At 44.4% G+C, this 24,495-nt stretch overlaps 1 protein-coding gene across 3 annotated transcripts in view; it reads right to left on the bottom strand.

The window, feature by feature from the left end:
• The window catches only part of trpm6 (transient receptor potential cation channel, subfamily M, member 6), a 168,667-nt gene that overhangs the window by 127,544 nt on the left and 16,628 nt on the right, over positions 1–24,495 (bottom strand). For all 3 annotated transcript variants that reach the window (XM_072585013.1, XM_072585004.1, XM_072584993.1), the window contains exon 3: positions 4,097–4,135. In XM_072585013.1, coding sequence (XP_072441114.1) covers positions 4,097–4,135 — 39 coding nt within the window. The remainder of the gene's footprint in view (positions 1–4,096; positions 4,136–24,495) is intronic.

A 24,495-nucleotide genomic window follows, 5' to 3' on the forward strand; every position in this document is an offset into this window, starting at 1 on the left:
TATTAGCTAGCCTTTAAGCTAACAAGGTTTTATGGTAAGATTTTATTGTACTTAGTGAGAAGCAGAACGGCTTTGGTAATTGTTAGTTTTTTTTCCCAGAGAAGGAAGATTGGTATCTGACTGGCATGCAACAATTAAGCAAGGCTAGGTTAATAGTGTTTGCAAAACTGACTGAAAGGTTGGCAATCAATTACAAATTAAGGAGGTAACTTTGAACTTTTTATCATGGAGGAGAATGTTGAATATTTATACCTTGAAAATGAACATAAAAATGAAGATGTGCCTGCAGCTGAGCAGGAGGACAGCTTATTATTTTAGTTAACTAAATATTTCTTTGGATTTAGCCAATATGGAACCTATGAGCATGAAAGAAGAGACATAAGAATTGACTATTACATACTTTGATTGGATACCACTTGAAAATGATAACACAGCTTAAGTAGACCGCCTAATGGACAAGGTAACAGATTGGAGGGAGGAGGGGGTTTGGCAAGAGAAGAATGATATTTAGAAACTAAAAGCAAAAGTAGGCCATTCAGCCCTTTGAACCTGCTTCACTATTCAATCTGATCACGGCTGATCTTTACCTCATTGTCATATTCCTCCTTTCTCTCCATATCCTCGATGTCTTTAAAATCTAAACATTTATCGATCTTTCTTGAATATGTTTAGTGACTTGTCCACCATAGTCTTCTGAGGTGGGGAAGGGAAATGGGAAAGCATTTTCCTGCATCCAGTCTGTCCAGCTCTGTTTGAATGGGATAAAGTTCTCCTCTCATAAAGACGTAAAGCATGGAAACGGACTCTTCTGTCCAACTCACTCATGCCAACCAGATATCCTAAATAAATTTCGTCTCATTTGCCAGCACTTGAGCCATATCCCTTCCTATTCATATTCCTATTCAACACTTCCTATTCATATGCCCATCCAAATACATTTTAATTGCTGAGACTGTACCAGTCTCCACCACTTCCTCTGACAGCTCATTCCATTTGGGGCGGCACAGTGGCTCAGTGCCTCATAGCACCAGGGACCTGGGTTCGATTCCTGCCTGTCTGTGTGGAGTTTGCACATTCTCCCCGTGTATGCGTGGGTTTCCTCCGGGTGCTCCAGTTTCCTTCCACAATCCAAAGATGTGCAGGTCAGGTGAATTGGCCAAGCTAAATTGCCCACAGTGTTAGGTGCATTAGTCAGGGGTAAATATAGGGTAGGGGAATGGTCTAGGTGGGTTTCTTTTCGGTGGGGCGGTGTGGATTTGTTGGGCAAAAAGGACCTGTTTTGCACACTGTAGAGAATCTAATCTAATATACGTACTACCCTCTGTGTGAAAAAGTTGCCCCTTAGATCGCATTTATGTCTTTCCCCTCTCACCCTAAACCTACGCCCTCTAGTTCTGGATGTCCCCACCCCACGGAAAAAACCTCATGATTTTATAAACCTCTATAAAGTCACCCCTCACCTTCCGATGCTCCAGGGAAAACAGCTCCAGCCTATTCAGCCTCTCCCTACAGTTCAAACCCTTCAACCCTAGCAACATCCTTGTAAATCTTCCAAGTTACACAATATCCTACTTATCTTTCTAAACTCTACTGAAATCAGATCCAGTCAAATGAACCTCTCATCTTGTGACAGTCTGGCCATCCCAGGTGAACCTCTGCTGCACTCTCTATGGCAAATATATCCTTTATTAGTTGGAGACATCAAAACTACAAGCAATGCTCCAGGGGTGGTCTCACCAAGGCCTTTTAAAGCTTAACTATAATGGAACTGTTTCGATATAAAAATGTTATTAGTCATCATATTGGTGACTATGGTAAAAATGAAAACACATCACTAGGGTGTTTTTCATTTCTTTATGGGAGCAGGTGATACTTAAGCCTAGTGACCCAGTTTATATGTTTTAAAGGCTTTGTTACTTTGGTTTCTGAAATTGAATTTTACTTGAATTCATTGGGGAAAAGAGTGGCAAATATATTCAGTTTAGCAAACCAGAGACATCAGATAATTACAAATCAAAAGGTAACTTGTGGTCACTTGAAAATATCAGAGTAAGTAGGTAAGAAACATGAGAGATGCTTTGACTTAATGAGAAAAATCAAGAGATATGACACTTAGAGTTATTAGATAAAGGACAAGCTAGTCATGTGGCTTCCCAAAGTTAAGGAAATCTTTGGAAGCTAGTGGTAGCTAATTTATGCTTTCACCAGGTAACCATAACATACTGGAGCAGAAGCAGACCATTCAGCCCGTCAAGCCTGCTCCTTGATTCAATGAGATCATGGCTGATCTGATCATCTTTGGCTCAACTTTCCTGCTTTTTCCATGTCACCCTTGATTCCCTTACTGATTAAGAGTATGTCTATCTCTGCCTTGAATATCCTTAATGACCCACCCTTGACATTCCTTTGTAGTAAAGAATTCCACAGATTCACTGGTCTCTAAGAGAATAAATTCCTCCTCATCTATGCCTCAAATGTGTAGCCCACTATTCTGAGATTACGTCCACTGGTCCTAGAATCTCCTGCAAGGGGAGTCGTTCTGCATCCACCCTGTCAAGTCCCCCATGTTTCAATAAGATGGCCTCTCATTCTTCTAAACTCCAATGAGTACAGGCCTAACCAACTCAACATTTGTTCATAAGACAGTCCATCCAAATCTGGTTTCAGCCCAGTGAACCTTCTCTCAGGCCATATTTGTTACATTTTCACAAAGAAGGGTGGAGTTCAGTGAAAGTCTTTGCATTGGAGTTTATCACTGAATTCAGTTAAATTATAACCAGCAGGCAAGACTCATTGATGCTTGGAAAATCTGTTTAGATACTTTGTCAGCTTTGGTCTTGTGTAGCTTGCAGCTGTTTGAAAGAGATAAAAACAGACCTACAGATGAAACAAAGTAAACATGAGATCTACCTGTGATTGGAAGAAAATCAGGATACTTATTAAGCTGGAAGCTGAAAGAAATCCTTATATTATAGTATCTATAGTAATATATCTATAGTAATCCTTATATTAAAAAGCATCTAGAGATCTGGAAGAATTCAGCTTCATTGAGGTTAAAGGAATAGTAGTGAGTTATAGGAAAACAAGGATGTTTTCTGATGTCTCAAATCACTGTGCATGAGGCCTGTACTTGAGTTGTGGATTCCAATGCTGTGTGATCATTTAAAAAATATTGAACGGTTGATTAACCAAAAGCCATTGGAAGGACCACTTGAAACTTTGTACCTTGAATCGCTGAAACAGTAAAACGAAGTGAAATACATTTTCAAGAGCTGTGTTATACCTTTGAATTGGGTCCAGTGAAAAAGGTGAATGAGCATTCATGTATAAGGGAATACTTGGAGTAAAGTAAAATGTAGAACTGAGTTGACAGCATCAGTCTTTACAATCTGCAGTACTTAGATAGTAATGCTTTCTTTGCTTTATTCCTCTTTTAACATACAATAAAGTTTGCTGCGGGTAAATCCATAAAATCTTATGGTGCAGTTCTGTCAGTTAATTGCTGAATGTTTGGGTGTCTTTGTTAAATATTAATGATTCTGTAACACTTCCGCCTGATAGCACAAGGTATTGGGTCCAATGCTTCCTCCTTTGACTTTTCCATTGCTTTTGCCTCCTAGCGAATATCAATTTGAATATTAGGAAGAAGCCAGAAAGCAGGTCATTGAATGTGAAGAATTATGAGTTTCTCATCAAAGGCTCTGGAACATAGTAATGGGACTGGATAACTTCAAAAATCTTTTCTACATGAAAATTTTATTCATCTTACAAGGAATTCTTTGAAGTCAGTGGTGGCTACTAACCAGTCCCGCAGATTGCAACAGTTTAGACTCACATCCCCAGCAGCAGGGACTGACGATATGGCCATACTGAGATGGGGGTGATCAAAATTATTTAATATGGAAACCTCACTCTGACCCAGCTTACTCCAGCGGAATAAGGAAGAAAGGTCAGTGGTGGAATCACATTCCACACTCTGTCAGACATGCAAGGGAACAACAACTCTGGGGATTTGTAGGCTCTTTGCCCGAGATTCAAATTTAACACATTTTTTATAAAATTGTGCTAAATAAAAAAAAGTATAAAATTGTCTTACCTCACCAGGTTCTGGCAAATCTGACATCCTGGAAGACACCTGCCATAAATAAGAATTTGATTTAACATTTTTTTTGCAGTACTCAAACCTATCAAAAAACCAATTAAAATCAGTGGCAATTGTAATCTGGCTTTCTGCTGCTTCTGTGGTGAATGTGTGTTCGGTGTTCCAGGATAAAATACGTTCTAATTAAGCACTATCACATCAAGTGGAAGACCATGTTGCAAAGGTACATCATCCTCTACTATATCTCTCAATGTAATTTGGCACCAGCCTCAGATTAGCAATCACTCCCTCAATACCACACTGCCATTTTACAATCTTGTAGTTTGTCTCATTGCTAATTTACTGCTGTATTTACTGTGAATCCAGTGCCAAATAGAGCTGGATTGTAGAAGACCCATTGTAATCAGCAATCCTACCAGCTTGTATGGAACACAAACTTGAGACCCACAGAATTTGGACAAAAGACATTAGTGAGAGAGAATGGCCCTGATATGGAGGGGCCGCCATTGGACTAGGGTGGACAATATTAAAAATCACAATACACCAAGTTATAATCTAACTAAATAAGTACTTCCAAATGAACCTGTTGGACTATAACCTGATGTTGTGTGATTTTTAAATCAGTTCCTAAGGAATAGAACAGATCCAAAAGCCTATTGGGAATTCTGGTTCCAATTCAAATGCATCTGACACAATTTTCATCAGACACTTGAAACTGTTTAAAAGCCATCTGAAAAGGTGCCAGAATAGTATTTAAACACGTTGAAATGAAGTCAGTTGAAATTTTCTGTGGCTTTCTCCCAAATCTGCAGGCTACACACCTACTTTACAACTCAGAAGGAAAAGTCGGTACATAAGAACAGTAATACTTGGAAATGAACATATGGATCATTCTGGCGCTCAGTTTGAGGTATACAAGATGTGTATGCGTGATTTGCCAGTTTGATTGATCTTGGCTATGAAAACCTGACTCCATAGGTTGCAATTTTGAACAAAGCCAGGGGAGACCCATGGCCATCTACTTCCAGACTTTTTTTGCAACTCATCTATGCCATGGTCGTGGTGCTGACATTGGCAGTCATGATTCTCTCCTTCCTCAACAATTCATCACAATTTACCAGGCACAAAATTGTACCCTGGAATGCCAAGCTAGACAAGAGTTTTCTTTTGGCAATGTTTCCACTACATTGTCCATTAAGTTGTTCTGGCAATTACCAAGATAGAAACATAGAATCCTGCACAATGAGGCCATTTGGCTTACTGAGTCTGCATTAACCCTCCGAAGAGCATTCCACCCAGACCCATACTCCCAATCCTATTCCCATAATCCCACATTAGCCATGGTTAACGCTCCTAGCCTGCACATCCCTGGTCACTATGGGGCAATTTAGCATGGCCAATCCATTTAACCAGCCAGCTTGGTCTTCTGTGACAATGCTGGATATTTCCATTCTATAATATATTTACACAAACTAGTTGTTTTTCTGAAATCTTTGCTACACTCAACATTTGATTTAGTCCACTTAACTCGACACTAATTCTGACTTATATGTTTGCATTTCAGAAAATCGAGACTTTAAGTGAAACATAGTTTCCCATAGGAATCAATATTAAAGCCAGAGTTAGGTTCCTTAGGACTTTCTAACCCAGAAAAAGACATAAAATTTGAAATATTTTTAAATTGTGCTTTCATAAATACATGTAATAATAACTATACTACACTATATACTGGACTGTACCATATATGTATATGTATGCTGCACTCCAAACCGAAAAAACTTGCTAAACAAAATTCACAACTAAACATTAAAGAAGTACAATTTAAAAAATACACCTTTACTGTTCTGTATTATTAGATTGACCAGGCCCCATCTAGAGTTTCATGCTGATCGGTGTAGCTAAGTGCTCAGGATTACCTGCATTCATGGACATATGTCATTAGATGGAGCCCAGGAATACAATTCCAATTTAGGAAGGAAGCATAACTCCTTGCCCATGGTCAGAACAAAAGGGATGAGTGTCTGGGATGCAGGCAGTACAGTATTGGACACAATGACATTTACAATGACATTGTTTATGTGCACTGTCAATGTCCAATGTTCAGACAAAAATGGCAATGCAAAGTTAAAACTAGTCTACTGTAGTAACTGAAATGAGATCAGCCAGGTGGGTCTTGCAGAATATGAGTTCCCTGCTTGGGGCTGTTAACGTGGTCTGATCAGGGAGTCCTAGCTAACAGCTAGAAACAGGAGCATCAGGGCTTCGTATCACTCCAAGAGCCGGCTCCGTGCTAACTGGGTCAGTGTCATGTACAATGCATATGTAAATAAAGGGTGACTTCTTGGAGTTATTTTAGCCAAAATAATAATCAATGTTAAAATGAAATGCAGTTAGGCACAACAAAGTTGAATGAGGACTAGCTGTTCAGCATTTCAGGCAATGAAACCACTCTAAGGATTTTTTAGAACCCATTCTGAAACACATTTCTCCAGATCAGGCCAGTAGCTGGGACCTATACTCATGGCACATTTGGCTTGCCTCAGAGTGAGTTGTTGCTTCTTCCACTTCCATACACAATCCATTTAACACTAAATGTCCTTATTGCAGCACAGTGATTTGATGGGTTAACAAACGTTACCAACTTTGCCTCAAACCAACTTCATACTTCATTGGTTTTGTTGAAAGACTAATTTCCCTTCATCATTTACCATACAGGGTCTGCTCAACTTGGACATGCTTGAAACTCCAGCCTGGATCACCTGATTCCCTTGTGCTCAATGCTTAAAATAATTACAGGCAGCAGACAGATCTATCCCCTAAAAGTCCTCAAATCACCCCAGAAGATTTACTCACAGGGGAGGCCAATGAAGTCACCCAACAAACAGTGTAGAACTGAAATGTTTCCAGTCCTCCAATCATAGCTGGTTCTCTCCCATGCTTGCTGCTGATAGGTGAACCAATCAGCAGCAAACCTAGGAGAGAATCAGCCTGTATTTGGAGAACATATAGAATGGGTATATAGAATTCCTACATGTGGAAAGAGGCCATTTAGCCCCTCAAGACTGCATTGACCCACCAAAGAGCATTCTGTCTAAACTCAGCCCACTACCTATTATTATAATCTCACATATACCATGGCAAAATCACCTGGCCAAAACATCCCTGGATGTTACAGACAATTTTGTGAAGTCAATCCTCTTAACCTGCACAACTTTGGACTGTGAAACTGGAACACCCACCAGGCATTCCTGCAGACAAGGGGAAGAACATGCAAACTCCACATAGACAGCCACACAAGGCTGGAACTGAACCCAGGTTGCTGGCACTGTAAGGCAGCAGTGCTAACCACTGAGCCACCTTGTCACCCATGCAGCAAGCAGTTCAGAAATTCAGTATTGATGCTGAGTGGGTAGCTAGAGGGGTGCAGCTGAGGTCTGGGAAAGGGAAATAGGGGAGGGGTGCAAGAGTTGAGGCTGTGTGAGGGAGGGGTACAGGATCTGGGGGCAGGTGGGGAAGGGGTGCAGGAGAGCAGGACCGATGGGGGGAGGGGTACAGGATCTGGGGCCGGGTGGGAGAGGGGGAGTGGTACACGAGCTGGGGCTGAGTTGGGGAAAGGTACAGGAGATGGGTCTGGAAAGGGGAGGGGTACAGAAGCTGGGACCAGGTGGGGAGGGGTACAGGAAATGGGGCTGGGTGGGAGAGGGTTACAGGAGATGGGGCCAGGTCAGGGAGGTGTCCAGGAGCTGGGGCCAGGTGGGGGTGGTGTACAGGAGATGGGGCCAGGTGGAATAGGTGTACAGGAGATGGGGCCAGGTGGGGAGGGGTACAGGAGCTGGGCCAGATGGGGGAGGGGTACAGGAGCTGGCGCCAAGTGGGGAGGTGTACAGGAGATGGGGCCAGGTGGGGGAGGTTTACAGGAGATGGGGCCAGGTGGGGGAGGTGTACAGGAAATGGGGCCAGGTGGGGGAGGTGTATAGGAGCTGGGGCCAGGTGGGGGAGGGGTACAGGAGATGGGGCTAGGTGGGGGAAGAATGCAAGAGCTGGGGTTGGTGGGGAGGAATTTTAAAGAGGCCTTGGGAGGGATAAGAAGGTTCATTTAGGTACCCCTCCATATTTTCTGCTCTGGGGAAAACAACCCCAGTCTATCTAGTCTTTCTTCATTGCTGCAATATTCCAGCCCAGGCTGAATATTCTCTGCATCTGCACCCTCTTTACAACAATCACATCCTGCCTGTGATGTGGCAGCCAAAACTGCAAACAGTATTGCAGCTGTGAACTAACATTATATACAACCCCATCATAACCTCCTGCTTTTGTAATTAATGACTTGACTAATAAGGACAAATATCCCAATGCCTTCTGAACCACCTTATCTAGCTGTCCTATGATTTCAGATATCAATGGATATGCATACCAAGGTCCTTCTGATCCTCTATGTATCCTAGGGTCCTACCATTCATCAGTCCCTCTCCCCTAACCAGCACAAAATGCATCACCTCACACTTTGCGGGATTAATTTCCATTTGCCATAACTCTGCCCACCTGACCAGCCTGTCTATGTCATTCTGTCATCTGAAGTTTTCGCAATTTAACAGACCACCAAAGTTAGTGATTAAACCTCCTACCTTCATATTTGGATCATTAATGTACACTGCAAGCTGCAAAGGACTATATACCAAATAGTGCAAGTCATAGGCTTCCAGTCTTACAAATCACCGCGGACCATCAACATTCATTTCCTGACATAGAGTTAAGTTTGGATCCAATTTGCAAAATTGGCTTGGATCCCAGAATTCTTGACATGTAAATTATGTTAGAACTTGTCAAAGATCTCATGAGGGCCACGTCAATCGCACTACCCTTATCTACACACCTAGTCACCTCCTAGAAATAATCAAATTTGTTAGATATGATCACCCCCGAATAAAGCCATGCTAACTATACTTACATAACACTATCCTCTCCAAATGCAGATCAATTCTGTATCTCCGTATGTTTACCAGACATTTCCCTACTGATGTTCATCTTACAGGCATATAGTTCCTTGGTTAATCCCTACCATGCATAATGCTTCAACATTAGCTGTTCTCCTTTCCTCTACCTTCTCTTTTATGGTTAGAGGAGATTTGAAAATCAATGTTAGGGCCGCTGCAATTTCCTCCCTTTCCTCCCACAGCATCTAGACTTTGGGATTTATCCATTTAAACCTGCTACAACCATTAATACCACTTCCCTTTCAAATGTAATTAATTCAAGTAGTTCACAGTCCCCCTCCCTGATATCCTTACCAACTTCATCCTTCTCAAAAGTGAATACAGACACACCTACATTTTACAGCCGCACACGCAATTTACCACTGATCCCTAATGGGTCCTGCTCTTAGCTGGTCATCCTCCTGCCTCAAATATATTTACAAGTTGTCTTTGAATATTCCTTTATTTTATTCACCAGTGTTTTTAATGCCTTCTCTTCACTTTCTTCATTTCCTTTTTAAGCAACGTCCTGGGCTTTCTTTTTGCCTCTGGGATTTCTGGTATTTTTGAGCCTTTAGTATCTACCATAAACTTCCCTTTTATTCCTTACCCAATTCTATACATTCCTCAACATCCAGAATTCTCTGGACTTCTTCATCCAACTTTTCATCTTTGTAGGAATGTGTTAGCCCTGCACTCCCAATATTTCATTTTTGAATGACACTCACTGCTCTATGTAGATTTTCTTCCAAGTAGCTGCTCACTGTCCACTTTAGCCAAATCCTGTCTTATCACATTAAAATCTATTCAGAACCTTTATTTCTGGTCCATCTTTATTATTTTCTAGGGCTTCCTTAAATCTGACTGACTCATGTTCATTATTACCAAAATACTCCCTCTCAACCACATTGACCACTTGCCTGCCCTCATTAGGTTTAGCACTGCCTTATTCTCTTGTAGGACTTTCTGCATACTGGCTTACAAATCTCTCTGAGACAGTTTAAGATTTCTACCCCCTCTAAACCTTTCACATTTTGTCTATCCCAGTCAATAGTTGAAATCCCCTACTATTGTCAATCTATTAACTTTACGTGTCTTCTACATTTATCTGCATATGTCTCCTTCTAGTTCTCTCAGATTATTTGGAGGAACTATAATACATTTTCAACAACATCCATAAGATCATGAGGTAAATGAGCAGAATTAGGCCCTTCACCCCACTGAGTCTGCTCCACCGTTCGATCATGGCTGATATGTTTCTCAACCACATTCTCCTGCCTTCTCTCCACAACCTTTATTCCCCTTATTAATCAAGAACCTATCTATTTCAGTCTTAAATACATGTGAGATATTTGTATCATCCAGAGATGGCTGGAGTATGGCTGATGTGGTGCCATTATTTGAGAAAGGTCATAAGGAAAAGCTAGGGAACTGTAGACCAGTGAGGCTGCCATCAGTAGTAGGTACATTGTTGGAGGGGATTCTGAGAGACAGGACTTATTTGCATTTAAATGGAAAGGTAAGGACAGATTAGAGATCCCCAACATGGCTTTGTGAGTGGGAAATCAAATCTCACTAATTTGATTGAGTCTTCTGAAGTGGAAAAGAAGACGGATGAAGGCAGAGCGGTGCATATTGTCTATGTGGACTTCAGCAAGGTGGTAATAAGATATAGAAGCAGAATTTGGTCATTCAGCCCATTGAGTCTGCCATCAGTGGTAGGTATGTTGTTGGAAGGGATTCTGAGGGATAGGACATATGTGCATTTACATAAAAAGGTAAGGACGGATTAGGGATAGTCACCCACGCCCTTCACCTCCTCCACGACTTTTGTTTCCCCGTCCCCCTACACCTTATTTTCACCATGGACATCCAGGCCCTGTACACATCCATCCGCCACAACGAAGTCCTCCAAACCCTCCACTCCTTCCTCTGAAGCTGCCCCAACAAATACCCTTCCACTGACACCCATAACGCCTGGCTGAACTGATCCCCACCCTTAACAACTTCTTTCAATCCTCTCACTCCTCCAAACCAAAGGGGTAGTCATGGGCACCTTCCTGGGCCCTAGCTATGCCTGCCTCTTTGTCGAGTATGTGGAACAGCCCATCTTCCACAGCTACACTGGCATCATCCCCCAACTTTTCATCCGGTACATTGATGACAGTATCGGCGCCACCTCGTGTTCCTACAAAGAGGTTGAACAGTTCAGCAACTTCACTAACAACTTTCCCCCCAACCTCAAGTTCACCTGGATATCTCGGACACCTCCTTCCCCTTCCTGGACCTGGACCTGGACCTGGACCTCTCCATCTCCATCTCCGGCGACCAACTAACCACAGACATCTACTACACACCCACCATCTCCCCACTGCTACCTAGACTACACCTCCTCCCACTCTACCTCCTGTAAAAATGTTGTTCCTTATTCCCAATTGCTTCACCTCCACCACATCTGTTCCCATGATGATCAATTCCACCTCAGAAAATCTGAGATGGCCTCCTTCTTCAAAGACCACAATTTCCCCTCACACATGGTCGATGATGACCCCCAGTGCATCTCCTCCACTTCCCACACCTCCGCCCATGAACTCCACCCTCCCAGCACAACAAGGACAGAACCCCTGGTCCACACCTTCCACTCCACCAACCTCCGTATACATCGAATCATCCTCCGTCACGTCCGCAACCTACATACAGACCTAACCACTATGGATATATTTCCGTCCCCACCCTGATCAGCATTCTAGAGAGACCATTCCCTCTGCAACTCCCTTGTCAGATCCACACCCCCACCAGCCCTCACCCCACTCCTAGCACCTTTCCCTGCCACCGCAGGAAGTGCAAAACCTGCACCCACACCTCACCTCCATCCAAGGCCCCAAAGGATCCTTCCACATCCAACAAAAATTTACCTGTACCTCCACGAATGTCATCTAGTGTTTCCATTGCACCCGACATGGTCTCCTCTTACAGCGGGGAGACAGGAAGCCATCTTGCAAATCGTTTCAGAGAACATCTTTGGTACACCCACGCCAACCAACCCCACCGCCCCGTGACTGAACACTTCAACTTCCCCTCCCATTCCGTTACAGACATGCAGGTCCTGAGCCTCCTCCATCGCCAAACCCTAACCACCCGACACCTGGAGGAAGAACACCTCATCTTCTGCCTTGGGACCGTGTAACCACAGGGGATTAATGTGGATTTCACCAGTTTCCTAATTTCCCCTCCCCCACCTTATCCCAGTCCCAAGCCTTCAACTTGACCTGGCACCACCGTCTTGACCTGCCCCATCTATCTTTCCAATCTATCCTCTCCAACTCTCCTCTCTGACCTATCACCTTCTCCCCCACCTTCGTAGAGTCATAGATGCATTCTCAGCTGCCTTCCTCGCAACCTGATCCCCCTCCCATTTATCTCTCAGCTCCCCCCAGTCCACAAGCCGCATTCCTGATGAAGGACTTATGCCCGAAATGTCGATTCTCCTGCTCCTTGGATGCTGCCAGGCCTGCTGTGCTTTTCCAGCACCACACTCTCAAGTTTGACAAGTTTCTGCATGGTTGACAGATTAGAAATGTCAGATCATGTGGGGTCCAGGGGAGTTAGCCATTTGGATGCAATATTGGCTTGGTAGTAGGAGAGAGAGGGTGATGGTAGAGGTGTTTCTCAGAGTGGAGGCCTGTGACCAGGAGTGTGCCGCAAGGATTGGTGCTGGGTCCACTGTTTTTTGTATTTTATAAGAATTATTCGGATATGAATATAGGAGGCATGGTTCGTAAGTCTGCAGGTGACACCAACATTCATGATGCTGTGGACAGTAAAAAAGGTTACCTCAGAGTACAATGGGACCACGTTCAGATGAGCCAGTGGACCGAGGAGTGACGGATCGAGTTTAATTTAGATAAATGTGAGATTTGTATTTTGGTAAGGCAAACCAGGTAGGACTAATATTGTTAATGGTAGGGCCCTGGGAAGTGCTGCCGAACAAAGAGACCTAAGTACATAGTTCCTTGAAAATGGAGTCGCAGATAGGCAGGGTGACGAAGATGATGTTTGGTACGCTTGCCTCCATTGGTCAGTGCATTGAGTATCAGAGCTGAGATGTCATGTATCAGCTGTACAGAATATTGGTGAGGCCACTTTTGGAGTACTGCATGCAATTTTGGTCTCCCTGCAATAGGAAAGATGTTATGAAACTTGAAAGGGCTCAGAAAAGATTTACAAGAATGTTGCTGGCGTTAGAAGGTTTAAGCTATCGAGAGCGGCTGAATAGGCTGGAGCTGTTTCCCATCGAGTGTCGGAGGTTAAGGGGTGAACTTATAGAGGTTTATAAAATCATGAAGGATGAATAGCCAAGCTCCTCTTCCCCCCAGAGTAGGGGAGCAGAAGGCAAAGGTTTAAGGTGATAGGCAAAAGATTTAAAAGGATGTGAGGGGCAACTTTTACATGAAGAGGGTAGTACATGTATGGAACAAGCTGGCAGAGATGGTGGTGGAGGCTGTACAATTACAACATTTAAAAGACATCTGGATGGATACACGAATAGGATGGGTTTAGAGGGATATGAGCCAAATGCTCGCAAATGGGGCTAGATTAATTTAGGATATCTGGTTGGCATGGACAAGTTGGAGTGAAAGGTCTGTTTCCATGATTTACAACTCTATGACTTAGCCTCCACTGTTTTCTGTGATAATTAGTTCCACAGATTCACCATCCTCTGGCTGAAGAAATTTCTCCTCATCTCAGTTCTAATGCATCATCCCTTCACTCTGAGGCTGTGTCCTGTCTTCCCAGTAGAGACATCTTCTCAATGACCACTCTATTTGGGCCTGTCAGTCTTCTGTAAGTTTCAATTAGATCCCCATCTCATCCTTCTAAACTCTATCGAGTACGACACGAGTCCTCAACGCTCCTCATATGACAAACCCTTCATCCCTGGGATCATTCTTGTAAACCTCCTCTGGATTCCCTCCAATGCCAATACACCCTTGCTTAGATACCAGGCCCAAATCTGCTCACAAGATTTCAAATGTGGCCTGATCAAAGCCTCACTCAACCTCAGCAGTACATCTCTGCTCTTCAATTCTAGGCCTTTTGGTATGAATGTTAACATTGCATTTGCCTTCCTAACTGCCAACTGAACCTGCATGATAACCTGAAGAGAATCCTGAACTAGGATTCTTCATGCCTTTTATGTTTCAGATTTCCAAAGCTTTCCCCATTTAAAAAATATCTGTTTTATTCTTCCTCACACTTCTCCATATTCTATTTCTTTTGCCACTTCTTTGCCCACTTTCTGAGCCTAAGTCCTTCTGCAACCTCCCGCTTCCTCAACAGTACGTGTCATTCCAACCTATCATTGTGTCAGCTTCAAACTTAGCAACGATATTCTCATCCTTCCTTCGCTCAGATTGTTAATATTAAACATGAATTGATGCGGTCCCAACACTGACCCCTGCAGTACTCCACTAATTGCCAGCTGCCATCCTGAAAATGACCCCTTTATCCCTATTTTCTGCCTTATTCCGGTCTGTTAATCCTCTGTCCACTGGGAAGTAGTGAGGACTGCAGATGCTGGAAATCAGAGTCGAAAAGTGTAGTGCAGGAGAATCGATGTTTCAGGTAAGAGCTCTTCATCATGCCCAAAACATCAATTCTCCTGCTCCTCAGATGCTGCCTGACCTGCTGTGCTTTTCCAGCACCACACTTTTCAATTCCTCTATCCATTGCCCCCTTATTTTTTGTTCAATCCATGTGGCCTCAATTGAGGAAATATCTAAGATATCTTCCCCAAACCACACTCTCACCTGCTTCCCCACTTCACATTTGATGGTCTGCATTGCTCTTAAAGGGCTTTGCATGTAAGTTTTTAATTGGCTGCAAGGGTGATAACTGGTGACAGTTAATAGTCTATAAGAAAACAGTCATGGTGATTTTGGTGGTGAGAAGATCACTCAGTTCTGCAGCATAACACGTCCAGGTACAGAAAAGGAATCATTCCTCCTTATTGTACTGAGTGATCACTTGGTCAAAATTATGACACCACATCCTCCATCCAGCCTTGCCCCACAGCCCTGTGTCTTAACCTGACTATATGCACTTTGCCTTCTAATCGGACTTGACTTTTTTTTCTACATTTGACGGCGCATTCTCCGTATCCATCCCCTTGACAAGTTAGTTGAAACACCCATCAATCACAGCAGTGGCCCCACACAACGATATTGGTCACATTCATTTTGAGAGGTTGAAAGATGCATGGCCTTTGGACGCTGACTACCACACAGTACTCATGGACCAAGGTCTTTGTCCAATGGCAAGGATTATTGAGACATTTGGAGACCAGGCTGTGCTGGATAGACAGGAAGTATCACAGGTTGTCTCCCCTAAACACCCGACATTCCTAGGAGCTTGTATTCCTTGTGATTCAATGTCAAAACAAGAGGATGCGCCACATCAAGCAGCCCCTGTAAAATCAGCAAAATCCTATTACTGCCATGACAGGCTAAATGTTGCACAAATAACCAATCATATCCCAGCCCTGTTTTACCCATGTTTAAATTTCTGGTGTCAGGTTTCTGTTAGGTATATTGTTCAGATTGTGCTGCCTCTTTAAGAGAGCAAGTCAGGTGACTCAGTGCAGGTGACTCAGGGCAGGAGTAATGGACGACAATGTAAAAACTGACTGACAAGCTGAGAGACCTACAATAAAGTATTCCCTATTCAAGTTTATCCTCCGTCTACTTCGTGTTCTATTTATGGTTGCGGTGAACCACTACCATCTTAATTGGTGACAAAAATTGGAACCGGGCCACAAATTCTGTGGGAACAGTGTATTTTGTGTCAGGAGGAAAGTCGTCACCCAGACTTTGAAAATGGCACAGGATTGAGGTGGTAATGTTGAGGGAATCAGACATGAAGGGAATTGGGTTGCAGTCCATTGCCAGGGAAGAATGGTATGCACTGGATGCCGAGCCAAGAGTGGCAATTGTGAGGAGACTTAGACTGCAGCCAACAGGTGAAGAGGAGAGTATTCACCTGGGAGCTTACTGATGTGTCACAGAGCGCGGTTCTGAGGAGACATGTGTTATGGTTAACACCAGGAAGAATAGGATGCTACAATGATCAGTGAGAGAGAGGCTGAAACAGAGATCGTTCACGAATGAGACTCGGCCTGTGACAAGTTACCAGACCCAAGTGGTGGGAAAAATTCCTACCAGTAGGAAAACAAAATGGCTGACCAATTTGATAAAGAGACACTAAGTTGGATTTTGTACACTAAACATTTTGGCACGTACTTAAAGGCAAATAAACTGGCTGAAGACATTATGGCACTGACTTTCTCTGGTATCAAGACTTTCACAATTTGAGGGGGTTTAGTGCGACCAGAGAAACCCGTAGAGACAGCACACTGAGAACAAAGCAAAGTGTTGGGAAGCTACTTTCACCAAAGTCACTGATGATTGCAGAACATTTGCATTTTCATAATTGAGCACAGCACCAAGGAGAGTCCATCATCCGGCAACTTTAAAGAGGTTAGTGAAACATTGCAAATTAAGAAGGTTTCTCCAAGACTCGCAGAACCATTTGATTTGTGGCCTCTGACACAAAGCCATCCAACAAAAGATAGCTTTCAAAATTATAACTTTGATGGAGTTAGCTTCACTAAAGCATAACAGATCAGTGACGATGCTCAGGTATGTGAAGTGGCAAAAATGCAGCAGAGTGCAGTTCCAACTATAGAATGCAACTAATGTGGCAAGAGTGACCACAAAGAGTCAACATGTTGGACTCAAGAGGCTCAGTGCAGGTGTAAGTGAATGAGCCATATTGGCCAAAATTGCCCAACCAAGAGAAGGGGTGTCTATCAAAAGGCAAGGCATAAGGTACATGCGGCCAGCCCGGGAGTAGACTGAGAGTCAGCAGGGTCAACTGGAGACTGAGAGTCAGCAGAGTTTCAATTAAACATCCTATCAGTACAAGGTAAGCTGATCGTTGCTGGGTTCTTCCCAAATTAGAGGGTAAGAGGGTAATGATGAAACTGGATACATGTGCAGTGGTGTCTCTGATTCCTGAATCAATGTTACACTATGGGAAAGAGGTCACTAAAGGGCTATGTGCTGGTACAGGTACAGCTAAGGGATCACAGTGTGCTGAATTACCTCTATACATAATGAAAAGCAACCGCTCTGCATTATTCGGACACTCCTGATTCACAGATGCTCACAAAAATTAAATTTAGGTGCAGTTAAAGGGTTAGTGAACTCAAAAATGCATTTTCAAGAGATTGTGGACAGATATAAGGATGACTTCAAGGGAACCCTGGGAGAAATGAAAAGAGTAGAAAATAAATATTGGTTGAGGCAGGAGGCTTGTTAAAGAGTCTAAAGGCACATATTGTACAGTATGTCACCCGGCCTAAAGTGGAGGTGGGGAATTGGAATGACTGGTCAAATTGGAAATATTGACACCAGTATCCACCAGTGAATGGGTCACTTCCATTGTTCTGGACTTATAAACAGATGGTGCAGTGAAGATTTGTGGGGACTTTAACATCACAGTCAACCCAGCCCTGTGTGTGGATCAAAACCGACTTCCACACATTGAGGACCTTTCGGTGGATTGGCTGGGAAAAAGGAATTTTCAAAAATAGATTTGTCACAGGCACCAACCTACAGACAGGAGTCACGATGGAATCTCAGCCGCCTGAGACAGGAGACTACTCTGTTACAAGCACTGCTTTTTGGCATCACGCCAGCGCTAGCTCTTTCCCAGAAGGCCATGGATCACATTTTGAGTGGATTGTCAGGCATCCAGATGATATTGAACTTACTGGATCCTCCCAAAAGGAGCATTTGAAAACTGAGAAAAAAACCCTAAAATGGATGCAGGAACACAGGCTTCAAGTAAAAAAGGGAGAAATGTGAGATTTGTTTTAAAGACTCCATAGAGTACTTGGGCCACGTAATCGATGGCAAGGGACCCCAGAAGATGCAGGCTATCATGAAGATCCCTAGACAAGAGAATGTTTCTCAACTAAGATCATTCTTATGACTTGTAAGTTACTATGACAAGCTCATGTCTAATCTGGCACCAGTTGCTGGGAAAAGAGCAATCACGGAATTGGACCCAGGAATGTGGTAAGGCTCACCAGGAAGTGAAGCAAGATCTAAAAAGGTCAGAGGTGTGAACACATTTCAACCAAAAGTGACCATTGTAGTTTGCACGTGATTGCCTCTCCTTATAGGGTCAGTGCTGTACTATCGCACACCTTGCCAATTGGAGAGGAATGGCTTATTGTTTGTGCATCAAGGTCACAAACAAACATCGAGGGGAAGTACGCCCAAGTAGAAAGGAAGAGTTAGGCATTGTGTTTGGTGTTAAGGTGTTCACATATTTCCTCTACAGCAGACACTTCATGCTTCCGACAGATCGGAAGCCTCTAATCTTCATTCTTGGCCTGCATACGGGAATACTGTCAATGGTGGCAGCTCACCTGCAGAGCTGGGCACCGACTCTGTCACCTAATCATATGAAATCAGAGAAGCATGGCAATGCAGGTGCTTTGTCAAGGCAGACCGCTACCCAGGATTAATAATGTTCACCACCACTATCTGAAAATTATGCACTTTTCCCAGGATGACAAGATACCAGTGTCAACAAGTCAACTGTGGAATGCTATCCAGAATGATACAGTAGACTTGCACTCGAGAGGGAGACTGAATTATGCTCTTACCTGTCCAGGAGATGGGAGTTGTCTGTGTTAGATGGGTTTAATGTGGGGAATGAGAGCTGTTATCACTCCCCCCTTAAGAGGGAAGGTGCTGGAACAAGTGCACCAAGGGTACTGTGTTGCAAATGAAAGAAATAGCCAGGAACTTCATGGCCAAAGGTGAACTCCCAAATTGAAGAGAAAGTGGGATCATGTGAATCCTGTGCATTAGTAAGGAAGGCACTGCTGTCGTCACTCCTTCACACATTGGAATGGCTTCAATCATAGTGGCAGTGAATTCATGTTGATTTTGCAGGATCAGTAGTGGGACAGGAGTTAGTAGTTGTTGTGGATGACCCACTCCAGCGGCGGTCAAGAAGTTGGCCTCAGTTGAAGCAACAATAGGCTGACTGGATGAAATATTTGTCAGGTTCAGGAACCCTGAAAAAGTCATGAGTGACAGTGCAAGTGTTTGAAGAGCACCTGGAAGATCATGGAATCAGACGTATGAGATTGGCTCTGTATCTCCGAGCAACAAGTGGTCAGGCAGAGCATTTGTATAAACCTTGAAGCAGGCCTTAAAGGTCTCACTAGAGAAGGGGTCGCTGGGACAGCGAATCAAAAAGATCCTCAGCATGTACAGCAACACACCACACATGATGACTCGGTGTTCTCTGGCATCCTTAATGTTCAACCACCATCTGAGAACCACATTTGACCAACTGTGACTGGAAGAGACCAGAGAAGTGGCAGAGTGAAATCAGAAAGGAGAGGTGGTCAGAAGGGCAGGAACCTCAAGTTTGAGGGCATTCCAAAGAGGAAACACCCAGTCCCAATGGGACAGGAGTGTTGATTGAGTCACATGTCTCTGAGCCAGGGTTGGCCATACCCAGGGAGGAGATAACAACAGCATTACATGGCAACAATAGCCAGTCAGAGGGATGTACCTGCAGGACAACAGAAGCCTCCAGAAGCCCGGGAGACCATACTAGAAAAGATTCCTGAAATGAGGAGATGGTCTGGAGGAATCACCATCCCCTGAGACAGTGATCACGACAATGTAGAGCATGGAAGTGTTTTTTTTCCTCCGTATTGCTTTTTTTTGGTAAATATTCCTGACAATATTGGCTACAATGCCTAAATAATAGTTATATTTGTTGCATGTATTGTATATGTATTAAGGGGAGAATTGAAATAAAGGGAGAGGAGTGTTATGTATGTAGTTGGCTGTGTACTGCCCCTAGAGGAGAGGGGCCAGGTGACCCAGTGGCAACAGCAAGGGGAGGCAGTCCAAGACCAGTGATGGATCTGAAGGGAAGCACAATAAAGTATTCACTGTTCAAGTTTACCGTCCATCTACCTCGTGTTCTATTATGGTTCTAGTGAGCCACAAACATAAAAGTTTCAAGCTCTGAGCCTGCAGAGTTCAATGAGAAAGAACTACTTAACCATTGCCTCACAGTCAACCTGAGGAATAGGAACCACAGAATGGCCACAGGGCCTGGCCTGCCCTTCAATAAAGGGCACTCAAGAGGAAACTTTGGGTTTCTCTACCAGGAAACACGCACGACTGGATCAAGAGATCCAGATGTTACTAAATCACCAGTGTAAAACATTCCTGAACTGGCGGCACCACCAAAACTCAAGGGAAAGAAAACGGGTCTACAGATAAATGAAGTCCCTGTCCAAAACAAAAACCATAACCTTAGTAACAGATGGTGGGTCGATCAAATGCAGAAAATCCAGCAACTCAGGGACAACTATGATGATTCTTCAGCACCATCAAGAGCACCTGTAGCCCAAGCACACAAGGACCTAGGAGAAAGTGAGGATTGCAGATGCTGGAGATCAGAGTCGAGAGTGTGTTGCTGGGAAAGCACAGCAGGTGAGGCAGCATCCGAGGAGCAGGGGAATCGACGTTTTGGGCATAAGCCCTTCATCAGGAATGAGGCTTGTGGGTTAGGGCTGAGAGATAAATGGAAGGGGATTGAGGTTGGGGAGAGGTAGCTGGGAAAGTGATAGGTGGATGAAGGTGAGGGAGAAGGTGATAGGTCAGAGGGGGAAAGTGATGGACAGGTCCAGGGGATGGTGCCGAGTTGGAGGCTTGGAACTGAGATAATGGGCGGGAGGGGAAATGAGGAATTCCGTGTGGTTGCAGGGTCCCAAGGCGGAATATGAGGTGGTCTTCCTCCAGGCATCGAGTGGTAATGGTTTGGTGGTGGAGAAGACCCAGGACCTGCATGTCCTTGACAGAGTGGAAGGGGGAGTTGAAGTGTTCAGCCACAGGGCGGTGGAGTTAGTGGGTGCGGGTGTCCCAGAGATGTTCTCTGAAATGATCCACAACAAGGCATCCTGTTTCCCTGATGTAGAGGAGACCACACTGGCTGCACGGATGCAGTAGAGCACATTGGAGGAGGTACAGATAAATTTCTGTTGGATGTGGAAGGATCATTTGTGGCCTCGGACGGAGGGGAGTGGTGTGGGTGCAGGTTTTGCACTTCCTGCGGTGGGAGGGAAAGGTGTCTGGAGTGAGGAATGTACCTGATGAGGGATGTGCGAAGGGAATGGTCTCTCGCTGATAGGGGTATGGAGGGAAATATATCTTTGGTGGTGGGGCATGTTTGGAGGTGGCGGAAGTGGTAGAGGATGATGCGATGTATGCTGAGGTTAGTGGGGTGGAAGGTGAGGGTTCTGTCCTTGTTGCATTGGGAGGGGTGGGGTGGTCAATGTGATGCGTGAAGTGGTGGAAATGCGCTGGAGAGCATCGCCAACCAAGTGGGAAGGGAAGTTGTGATCGTGGAAGAAGGAGACTTTCTGAGGTGGAATTGGTCATCCTGGGAACAGATGCTGTGGAGGCGGAGGAATTGGGAGTAAGGAATGATGTTTTTTACAGGAAGTAGGGTGGGAGGAGGTGTAGTCTAGGTAGCTGTGGGAGTCATTGGGTTTGTAGCACATGTCTGTGGTTAGTCGGTTGCCAGAGTTGGAGATGGAGAGGTCCAGGAAGGGGAGGGAGGTGCCCGAGATGGTCCAGGTGAATTTGAGGTTGGGTGGAAGGTGTTGATAAAGTTGATGAACTGTTCAACCTCCTTGTGGGAGCACGAAGCGATGCCGATACAGTCATCAATGGAGCAAAGGAACAGGTGGGGGATGGTGCCGGTGTAACTGTGGAAGTGGACTGTTCCACGTACCCAACAAACAGGCAGGAATAGCTGGGTGCCTATGGCTATCCCTTTGGTTTGGATGAAGTGGCAGGATTGGAAGGAGAAGTTGTTGAGGGTGAGGACCAGTTCAGCCAGGCGGGTGAGGGTGTCGGCAGAAGGGTACTGGTTGGGACGGCGTGAGAGGGAGAAACGGCGGGCTTGGAGACCTCCGCCATGGTGGATCGATGCGTACAGGGACTGTACGTCCATGGTGAATGTGAGGCCTTGGGAGCCGGGGAAATGAAAATCTTGGAGGAGATGAAGGGCGTGGGTGGCGTCACGAATGTAGATGGGGAGTTCCTGGACTAAGCGGGACAGGGCGGTGTCGAGGTAGGAAGAGATGAGTTTAGTGGTGCAGGCTGAGACAATGGGTTGACCGGGGCAGTCAGGTTTGTAAATCTTCAGTAGGAGGTAGAATCAGGCAGTAGGGAGTTCACGAACAATGAGGTTGGAGACTGTGGATGGGACATCCCCAGAGATGATGAGGTTGTGGGTGGTCTGGGAAATGATAGTTTGGTGATGGGAGGTGAGGTCGTGATCAAGGGGGCTGTAGGACGAGGTGTCTGCGAGTTGGCGCCTGGCCACAAGGACCTATCTTACTGAGAATTATGAACAGAGAGATAAGCGGTTTCTTCAAAAGAGATTCCATCTTTGATCTGAGTGATGTCGACTACATCCCATCAATCTATCCTCCACCATCTCAGCACAACATAAGGTTGATTGTTTGTAACATGATTTGCAAGAGCTGAGCGCCAACAATGCCACTAACCCAGTCAGAATCCCTTTGGAAATTCTGAAACATGGCAGAGAAGTACACTCAGCATGAATACATGACCTCATCTCCCTCTTTGGAAGGAGGATAGGATGCTAGCAAGTCTTCAAGATGTTGTCACTGTGACCTCTGCCAACAAAGGAGACCAGACTGAATACAGTAACCACAAAGAGGTATCCCAGCTCTCCATCACCGAGAAGGTCATTGCAAGATTCCTCCTCGAATACCTCTTCCCATTGACTCAAGAACTCCTTGCAGAGTCACAATGTGGATTCTGTCCACCAAAAGGAATAGTGGACATGACTGTCACAGCAAGACAATTTCAAGAAAAATGCTGAAAGCAGCAGCAATGTTTATCTTTGGCCTTTTTTGACCAACAAAGACATATGACTTTCAACCAGGAGGTACTACCGAGCATTGTCCTCAAATTTGGCAGCCCACATACATTCTACAAAAACCACTGGGGTCAAGTAAAGGTGTTAAGGGAAGTATTGAAATAAAGGGGAAGGAGTATTATGTCTATAGATGTGTGTGTGCTGTCCCTTTAAGAGAGCAGGTCAGGTTATACAGTTGCAGAAGCAAATGAAGGCAGTCTAAAAATCAATTTTAAAATCAACACACCAATGCTCTCCTCCATCTTCCTTGTCACAACATGGTTCTGCTGGAGTGGGCCTTCTCCACAGGACAACAGGGAACTGTTCAATGTATGTCCCCTTCCACTCCAGAACCAAGCCCAACCCAATCTGCCATAAAGCCGCAGTACACTGACAACATGCTCACATTTAAGACTGAGCTCTAAACCATCATTGATACATTCTCAGAGGCATATCAGAGAACAGGCAATAACTTAAACATTCGGAAGACAAAGATCAACTAGCCATCTGCTCCCACCATACAACACCTCCACCCAACTACCAAGATCCACAGCTAGCTACTAGATATTATGGATCAATTCTAATACTTTGGGAGCCTCTTTTCAGTGAAGGCAGACAATGACGATGAATTTCAACATTGCCCTAGTGTGCCAGCGCAGCCTCTGTCTGTCTGATAAGATGCAAGATTGGTGCTCCCTTATCAGTGTCCTCTCACAGGCCAACGTGCACTCAATGGTCATTCTGCTGCATTGGGTGGGCCACATCATCCATATCCCTGACATAAGTTCCCTACTTGTAGCTTAATCATAGCAAGTAGTTAGCTGGTGGGCAGAGGAAATACTTCAAGGACATTCTCAAAGCCTCCCTGAGAAAAAAACATCATATTCCCACTGTCGCATGGGAATCTCTTGCTCAAGGCCACTCAAGCTGGAGAATAAGCATCCACCATGGTGCTAATTATTTCTAATAGCTCCAACAGGGCCAGGAGGAGGCCAAATGCAAAGAGCTGAACGACTGTGCGAAAATCTGAGCATCCCTCCTGCTGTTCTACAAATTATTGCTCAAGGGTGTTTTCCATTGTTTCATCTTAGCATCTCATTTATAAACATCATCTACAACAGTGCAGCACTCCCACACTAGAATTTTAGCTTGGATAGTGTGCTCAAATTTCTGAAGTGATGATTGAACCCATCACCTGAGGGATTAGCGTTCCACCTTTAATTTATCGATTACCTCATAGTTGCAACCGTTTTAACATTTTGAAACATCCTGATTCTCACAGTATTTCAGATCCTCTCATTATTGGGTAACTCCCCATTCCAGGCTCTTTATGAACCTGCCAATAACTTGCTTGAAAGTTAA

Source organism: Chiloscyllium punctatum, chromosome 2, assembly GCF_047496795.1.
Source record: "Chiloscyllium punctatum isolate Juve2018m chromosome 2, sChiPun1.3, whole genome shotgun sequence".
Lineage (NCBI taxonomy): Eukaryota > Metazoa > Chordata > Chondrichthyes > Orectolobiformes > Hemiscylliidae > Chiloscyllium > Chiloscyllium punctatum.